The 9,358-nt window shown below is 35.3% G+C and overlaps 1 protein-coding gene across 1 annotated transcript; it reads left to right on the top strand.

The window, feature by feature from the left end:
* Positions 1-1,196: 1,196 nt before the first annotated feature.
* On the top strand, positions 1,197-9,100 carry Drep4 (DNA fragmentation factor-related protein 4). The gene is made up of 7 exons (XM_066742925.1): positions 1,197-1,610; positions 2,592-2,678; positions 3,154-3,255; positions 4,430-4,559; positions 4,984-5,195; positions 6,061-6,635; positions 6,720-9,100. Exons 2-7 carry the CDS (start codon positions 2,628-2,630, stop codon positions 6,877-6,879), a joined length of 1,230 nt encoding a protein of 409 aa, XP_066599022.1. The 5' UTR covers positions 1,197-1,610; positions 2,592-2,627; the 3' UTR covers positions 6,880-9,100.
* Positions 9,101-9,358: the final 258 nt, after the last annotated feature.

The raw sequence follows: 9,358 nt of genomic DNA, 5'->3' as shown, positions 1-9,358 counted from the left end.
GGTTCTGTAAAGAGAACCAAGTTAAGCCTATCGACTCATTCGACTGAAGAATTACAGCAGTCCAAAGGTTATACACGTTTGTGGTATATACGACTACACATCACTTATACATATTTATTAACTTTGGAATGGTAAAATAAAAATATATATTATATGTTACAATTTATTTATTAATAACATTATCACGAAAAATGTTATTTAACCTTATCTTTTTAATCATCCTCCGAACATTGATCAATAAAATCTTTAAATATATATGTGCATAGATGAGTTTTAAACTAAACCTAATGCGATTACTAGTTAAATGAAATTAACAAACAATTTTACTTTGGTTATTTTATTTCTCGTATGGTAAATCATAATATGACGAGGTTTGCTTTGCCAATGCATATGGTGGTTAACATTTATTCGTAAACGTCAGTAATTTGAAAGCAGGGAACCGCAGAATTATCCAAAGCTCCACCAACAGAGTGAATATAATTCACGCGGCTGGTTAATTAAAACCGCAAATAACGTAAATAATAAATAACCGTGACCACTGATTATTCGTAAGTATTTGTAAGTATATAGACGTCCTAGCTTTTAAGACCTTCCCTCCGTTAAACTAATTAAAAATAACATCATTGGCTAGTCTAAAGTTAATTATACAAAATTTGTATATTAGTTTAATAATGCGTGTTGATGGCAAAAGTGTAAATGCCAGATGTAGGCAAGTCAAGAAAACTGTGTGTTAAAGATAATGAATTTCTAATTTCTTCATTAATAAAAGATAATTAATATAATTATACAAAGATAATAATTATTTACCACCGATTTTAAGCAAGAAATTCGCGATAATTTGGGATTATTAATGACGAAACTATCATTACAGAAGTAACCATAGTTGTACGCTTCTCGTAGACTTGAAATTAATTATCCAACTGAACACACAAAATTACAATGACACCAATCACGTAATTAACGTATAATTACTGTATTTCTGACGAACCTATTACAGCTCAGTGATCGTACCAATATTCACACCAACTTAAAAATAATTGCAAATTCATAATACTGTATTATAATTACCATAGAGCTTTAACCATTTTTTTAACACTTTAAAATACGATGAAATGTCAGATAAACTCGCTATAATTAAAAAGTTACAATATTAAACAGATTTTTCAACAGAAATATTTCTTTATTACCTCAATAATAAACAATTTCACATTAAAAAATAAATTAAAAAGATTGAGAAATATTTCATGAGAAAGGTTTGTAAATGTTGAAAAATTGGTGATAAATTCGTGTCTCTGTGAGGTGGCGCCACTTAGGCGGAGAGCAGCGGAAGCTTCAAGCGAAAATAAGCAAGCTGGAGAGCCAGAGACGGTGTGTGTGAGAGCGAGAGAGATAGCGAGAGAGTACAGGCAGTAAGGAAAGCCAGGCAGGCGCATATGCAGTATGCACTATGCAGTATGCACTGGTACAGGTGGCTCACTGCAACTGAATCACACAAGAGCTGCCATTCCTTCCCCGCATTGCACCAGTGCTAGACTAGCGTGCCTTCGTCCTTCACCCTCGCACACCCCTACGGCTCTCTGCACGTGTCTCAGCTCAGTGTCTGCTGCACCGTGAGTTTCAAAAGGCTTCCAGCCTCTTATTCCACTCTGCATTTTGTAATCTCTCTCTCTCTCTTTCTCTCTCCCTCTCTTTCTATCCTCGTCTCTTTTTTTCTTTCTCACTCTTCAACACAGACGTACACGAATAATTATTTCTTTCTCTCGCTACTTTTCTCGATTTCAAAGCTATTTCCACCTTTTTTTCTTATAATAAAAACGTGTTTTTTTACTTAACAATTAAAATAGAATTAATTATATTCATTTATTTTTTAAAAATTATTATTGTATAAGTTTTTTTTGTCTCGTTCGAGTAACCTTTGCTAATTTACCATCTGTTTAAATGTATTATCGTTAGATCGAATACACGCGTTCTGCACTTATCTGACAGTGAGGAACTACGCGTATCCAGTGTCAGGGTCAACAAGAGAGATAGGAACATAGAGAGTTGGAGAGGTAGAAGAGTGGGAGAGGGAGAGGGAGAGGGAGAGAGACGATCACAGCAAGAGCGTGGCTCGGTTATCGGAATGAGAGAGAAATTGAAAAGAGACAGGAATAATAATATTACTATGCTGGAAAAGTAGAAAATAGCTGAGAATAGAAAAAGTAGTAGAATATATAGAGTGTGTATGTACATATAGGAAATGAGAAAAAAAGTACAACTCAATACTAAAGTGGTCCTTGTGGTAAAAGGCTTGGATGAATAAAGAGGGGAACAAATAGTTAAGGAAGAAAGAAGCGGGGAGAGCTAGATTGCGTGTGTATGCATGTGTGAGGGACAAAAGGGAGAGGGGGGATAAAGGCAGATTAGAGCAGGGAAGAAAATTATACGACTAACGACTCCAGCTGTTGTCCTCCGGAACGTGCTATCTGTGGAGGGAAAGAGAGAGAGAGAGAGAGAGGCAGAAAGAGAGACACACATATATACATTTAATTTTATTATTTTAAACTTAAATAATTTTTCGCATTATCATCAGAATTACATTCACGTTTTAGACAGGATAAAGTGTCCTGTGGTTATCTTCCAACGATATGTCACTAATAACGGAGTGTTTTCGACGTTTAACCAACGGAAAATCTGAGGTAAAATGTACATATAATTAATAAATATTAGTTTCTTAGTTCATTTTAGAAATTATTTTGTAATTGTTACACGAAGCCAGCACTGTAATCACGAATGAAAAGATTTTATGCTCGTCATTACAAATGTTGTATTTATATTTCCTAAATGTATATGAATATAATTAAATAGATGGTACATATCATGAGAGAAAGAGAGAGAATCTCGATGACCTTGAAAGTTCTTAAGAGCTATATAGAAAGACTCGAAAATTTTTTTCGTTGCCAAATGCAATTGTTCAACTAAGTTATCATTGTGTTTTATAATATTTTGTAATTTTTATATATATTTCTTCTATTTTTAAATTCAAAACTAATCGACAGCCAATTTTGATATTATTTTCAACGTTAAAGGCGATATGATTAAAGGGTCAAAGACTGCGAGTTCTCTCGTGCTTTCCTTCATAAATTTTTTATCGACGGTCTTTTCACTTTGCAGGTGAAAGGCTACAAAGTGACCAATGTCGATCGAACGAGGAAATTTGGAATTGCTTGCCGGAATTTGCAAGAGTTAAAGAGAAAGGCCTGTGTCAAATTAAACGTGAGTTAAAACTCTGTAGTTAATAATAAATGAAGTAGATGAGCAGACGATTTTTGCTTTTATCCAGCATAGAGAGAACTGCTAATTAAACTACCTACACGAGCATCGGTTCGTCGGGTGTTTAATAGTTTGTTATTGTTTTTCCAATATAACAAAGGTCAGAAGCATAAACTAGGTCATAAATATTTCCACAAAATAAGCAGCATGATTCGATGCATCAACAAACTTTATCCTGCTCTCCAGCTTTATATTAAATTGCAAATTTAATTAAATGTTACAAGATAGCTTTCTAAAGATGGAAGGGAATTCTCTCTGTACTTTCTTAGTTGCTAAATAAGATCAATCGATCCTATAAAGCGCTTCTATCGATAAATTTTGATCAAATATTAATGAAAATTAAAAGTGTATATAGGTTTTCGCGTAATTCGTCCAAATAATTGAAGATTTTTCTGAAATTAGAATAAAGAATCATTTTTATAGCAAATACATTACGAAAGGTAGAATAAAAATGACTGATTTTAGTATTTAAACAGAAGGAGTACTTGTTTATCGATGAAAGGATCAAGCTGCAATGCTTGCATGAAAAGTCTCGTTATGCAAAAGTAGAGAGGAGGAAACGTTGGATTTTAAATTACTACAGGCTAGTCTGGAATGAAGAATTAATTTGAAAGAAGCTTAAAGCTCGCGAAACACTATTAACAATTAGAAGAGCGTTTAACAAATAGGTTGAACCAGTTGGAGCTCGACCTTGTTAGGGAATTATATTGGCCTACAGCGCTCTGGCTGTATCGAACCAGCCGGGCCAGGGACACTCTCCACCCTCTCAATGTCAAGGTCCCCGACTCATTGGAGAACACAAACTTGACTTTGAACGAAAGTCCTCATCCGGTTATTTTTCTCATACGAAAACATTGCCATTGCTCTCTTCGGTCCTTCTCGATTTTCCAACGTCAAGGTCATTGACTTGATTAAAATACACGAATGACCTTGAGCAGAACTTTCGACCTTAAAACGTTCATTAGATGATTCGTTGATAAGAGGATAATATTTAATCTTTTTCTGCTTTAAAATTTAAGATTGTTAAATAATTCGAACACGGAGAAAAATATTGTGTTCGGTTAATATCGATAATGTAATTTCGAAGAAGGCATGAATAAGTGATTTATGATCTCAGGTAACAAGTGATATTAAGGAGGTGAGCGTATATCTTCTCGATGGCTCATTGATAGACGATGAATATTTTCGAACGTTGGAGCCTCAAACGACGTTAATCTTGCAAAAGCCAGGCGAGAGAGTGTTATCAGGTGAATATATAAATTAAGATATAGTATTTGTCAGTTGGCGTACGTATATCAAAAGTCGAGTGAAAGTCCATTAAAAAATGATTTACTAATGAACCGCTCTTACATCAGTAATGATCCCAAAGGCTAAATTTAGTGGAAACAATTTACTCTGCCACATATTTCCTTAATCTGATCAACTCGCATGGTTTTTATTTGCTCGTGGCTATTATATTCTCATCTCCTGCATTCATATCTGTTATATCGTTTGCCTGGAGATTATTAATTGTTGCCTTTAATATTCCACACGGGAGAGCTGTTATTTGTTTGCTTGTTTATTTTGTTATTACACTGTGCTTTGCGCGATTGTGATTTATTTCCCATTTTACGATGGGACGCGTATATAGCCGTACTTTTATTTCATATTAAATAAAATTTCCAATTTCAGATGCGGATTTGCTGTACGAGACCCTAATACGGGTAAACATTGATTTTCTCACCACTGGCAAAAGAGCGTCGGAATTTCTGACGGAGAAGCTTAAAGCCAAAGTCGCCGTACTAAATAAGGCTTTGAACAAGGATGACTCTAAAACGTCATTCAGTAACAGAAAAGAGCACCCCGAATGGTTTCAAGGGCTGGAAACTAACGCTACTACCAAGGTAAGAAGTTTCTCGTCTCAAAACCACACGAGATGGTCTAATATATTTTTTGTTTGGTTTTTTTTTTTTTCAATAAATATCGAGACGAGACATCGGATGAATCAATTAATAAAACACAACACTATTAGCCCCAATTAAAGAATAAAGAGAAATCACAATTATTCAAATTGAATTTTAATATATTTGCACCGAGAGCCAGTAAAAAATGTTTTATATGCAGCATCGTGAAAAACATTGGTTTATTGATATTCATAAATAAAAGGAGCGAGGTTCAATTAGCTAGTGGATAATTAATATGTATGAAAGTTGAGTTAATTAACGTGAAATTTTGTAGCTCGCGTTAGCTTTGAGGCAGTAAATTTTGTGCTTATCGTGCGCCTCATTTCTATCTTAGGCCTGTGAAATGATCCAGTGGTAGCAGGTACCATGCTTGCATGCAATTAATTAACTCATTATGATCTCCCTTTAGGAACGTCTAGCAAGCTTGTCTCTTTAGCGTGTGGAGTTCTATTTCAGCTGTCTGTTTCCTGTCTGCCAGCTCCCCACCGAACCTCCCAAAAACTTGCCTCTTCTCCAAGGCCCACCTCTCATTTTCACTTAAACGCGCAAATTTTCCCAGACTAAATATTGCAAACCATAATATCACCTACATACACGCTCTTCCCGCGTTATTTCTCACTTACTCCGTTTGACTCTGACGTATAAATCAATATTTGAGTTATTCCCGGATATTCTACTCTTCTCATTAACCGTCTCAAGGACTCGATACAATCTCCCACGTCTCTTGGACTGGAATTAATTTTTAACGAGATACTCTGTTTTACTTTGAATAATATTTTTTAACGAGTCTTGTTTATTTTCACAGGAGGCTTACATGCACAGGAGATGCCAAGACAGAATACGTGGCTACTTGTACAAGGCGATCGAGCAAATCAGAGCATCGGAGGTTTTCTTGGAGAATCCAAAAGCTCGGAGGCACTTGTTGCAGGCAATTTCATTTTTCAAAATGCAGTTAAAGGAGGACCACTATTTCGGCTTTTACTTCGACAGAAGCAGAGCGTTGCGAAATTCAGGGAGCAGCGAGGACGAGCTGGACTCCTCGGAATGCTACGAGCATTGTCCTTGTAGGATCAGGCAGGACGAGAGCTCGTACGTTGGACTATTTGACAAGGAGAACGAGAAATCCGCTCGAGTCGATGAAACTGACGCGAGAAAATTTTCCAAAAGCTCCGAGTCGAAGGACGAGGAAGGGGAGTGTCCTTACAAGGTTCGACCGAGGAGGAAAAAGGACCAAATCGCTTTGTGCAACGGTAACGGAGAATTCAAGTGTGAAGGGGTTTGGAATACCGAGAAATGCTTATACGGGGACAGGCACAGAATAAATCCTTACAGGAGTAAGGAGGAACTCGTCCTCTTTTCTACCTGGAATCTGGATCACAAGTAATTTAATAATCCTAATTGTTTCATGCGCAATATTGTATACATGTTTTATTTGACATTCCAACAAGTCTCCTTGCATTGCAGGATCGAACGCTCAAGGACCCTGATACCTCAACTGATAGAAATATCGAAACAAGAGAAAGTGAAAGAAAAGGAAATTATTGATATGTACGAAAAATTATTTACCATAAAAAATTTGAGACTGGTTCATATCGTATGTCACGATAAAGGATCGCACAAGTAGTTTCAAGTTTATCGTACAATGACGCGAAGAAATACTTAATGGTCAATACGTAAACGGTAGAAAAATTGTATACATTGAAATTGTGTACCTGCAGTTGATAATGAATAGATTTAGATGCGTGTTGATTGTTTAGAAAAAAAAACAAACAAACAAAAAATACTCTCGTTGTACTGATACAAGCAATATAATCGAATATATGTAACGATAAGACTTCTGACATCCGATGTGAAAGATACTCTCGACTCACCGAATAATATCGTAATTTTTAAAGTAATTACAAGTTAAAAAATACAATGTTATTCGACTATAATAATGTTCCTGAAAAGTACTGATTTCTGCAGACTGCCAGTATTAGAAGGCTTTTAAGATAATGAGAAAAGTAAGCATTTGTCGCGAGTAAAGTTTCCGGACAGTTCAAATGGTACTTACGATTATTGGTGTAAGTAACTGATCATTCTGGCTCTTTGCTGCTTTGAATTCGGTTTACGAGTGTGCCTTCCTCTAGTACTTGTGAAATATTTCAATAACTCCTGGGATTATCTTACCTACTGTATTTCTTATTCCGAAGAACCACACAATAACATTATACAATGCTCATGTACGTTAATGTAATTGATTTCTGCAGAATCAATAATACGTGGTACACGAACAGCTTCTTCTCTGAAATGTGTATGATAATAAGAGCACAGAGTTTGTCAAAGATAAAACAAATAATTGTTTCGAATCTCGATAGCGCAGTATTCTATATACTTACCAATGTAAATTTTCTTTTCCAATTCTTATTTAGAGATGGAAAATTTGTCGACAAAAATTTCTGTTTTAATACAGTGCTTTTTGAAGAAGGTTTATTGCGATGCAATGTCCAGCAAAGTTCTGATAACTATATTGTTTAAACGAGTCACGTGCATATTTATTAGATTATTCATTCAGATATAGTATTATATTCGCATATATGTTAATGTGAGCGAAAATGCAAACTATATAACATTCCAAAGTCCCTTATTTTAGGGAAACTAAATGTTATCTGTCAAGTACTCAGTACACTCAATTACATGGATTGTTTAAGATTACCGATTTGTAAAGCTTTAAGAATGATGTGCCAAATTTGTGTAACTCATGGATAACATTCTATCCACTATACTACGCAAAATTGCTCATTGAATTTATTTCTGAGACATTTTGCAAAATACTTAATGCAATGTATATATTTTAATTTTAGTTCTTATCATAATAAGTAATTGTTCTGTGATAAGGAAACGGTCAGCTTGACAGTTGTGTGTACAGAGAGTATTGATTATTTTATTGCGATTGAAGTTATTTGCTGAATAGTATAATTTGATATGCCATACGTATACGAGAGACATGTATTACATATTACACAGGGTACAACTTTTTAAAACAATTATAGACGGATGAATATATCTAACTAGTTTTTCAAACTTGTAATTGTGATTGTATAGAAATTCACTCGAAGCATAGTATACTCTATTTTAGATAGAAATCTTATTTAGAGTTTATGACTGGACTAAAACGCGAAGATTGTATATGATAAATTAGATGGATAATCCTGTGTGGAATAAAAACGACTTTCTATGGGAGAGCTCTTTGTTGCTGAAAAGAATCAAATGGAATTAACTGTGTAGGCGTTTGTGTATACGTTATATACTGCGTGAAAAATGAATCACTTAATTAAGCCAAATGTTATCTGGGACGTCGCCTTTGTCAAGACTTTTAGACGTGAATACTGTTCACGAGCAGCTTAATTGACCAGTTAACTCGAATAAATGGATATTTATCAATCAGCATCAACCAAAGGGTCAGGTCTTGAATTTTGAGCACTCACGAAAATAAACGAGCTTCATAACCATCGAGATAATAAAAATGAAAATCCACTTGAATAATTCCAAGCTCGAAAAACCAAAGTAACGCAGCATTATCTCTACTTTTATTGTATTTTACAGTGGAATCTATTTATACTTTTAGATAAGAATGATTGAAAATTTCAAGTCAATGATACTTCTGAAAGTTTTGGCGACGATGACATCCGCGGGACGAACGATTTAATTTGCACTTTTTGGCTATCGTATATAGACTTAAGGATTTCAGCAACGGACGAGGTTGTACGAAAATAACAGTTTTCGACTGTATTTCGACACGGCTTTGGGAGAAGAAATTACGACGAATATTCTCGAATAAATATATATTTTATAGTTACGAGAAGTGGAAAGAATGCTAGAGGTGCGTTTCATTGATTTCCCAGTCATCATCACGCGCATAAATCAATTACGCCCAGTTAATTACAGGGCGCAATTAAAATGGCGATTATAACGTAAGAAGGGGCAGTCGAGTGCCATTTAATTTAATTGCGCCCCAGGATTCCCATAACTGCGAGAGAAAGAGAGAAAGGGGGCTGTGCAGGAGTCTTTGGGGGGGGGGGGAGGGGGGGGGGGGTTAGCCGTACCAAGTTTTGAGAATAGCA

This window comes from Prorops nasuta, unplaced genomic scaffold, assembly GCF_024137725.1.
Source record: "Prorops nasuta isolate Cenicafe-Biocafe unplaced genomic scaffold, Cenicafe_Pnas_1.2 PNAS00032, whole genome shotgun sequence".
NCBI lineage: Eukaryota > Metazoa > Arthropoda > Insecta > Hymenoptera > Bethylidae > Prorops > Prorops nasuta.
The sequence above is the reverse complement of the archived record's forward strand: the minus strand, read 5'-3'. Positions and strand labels throughout refer to the sequence as shown.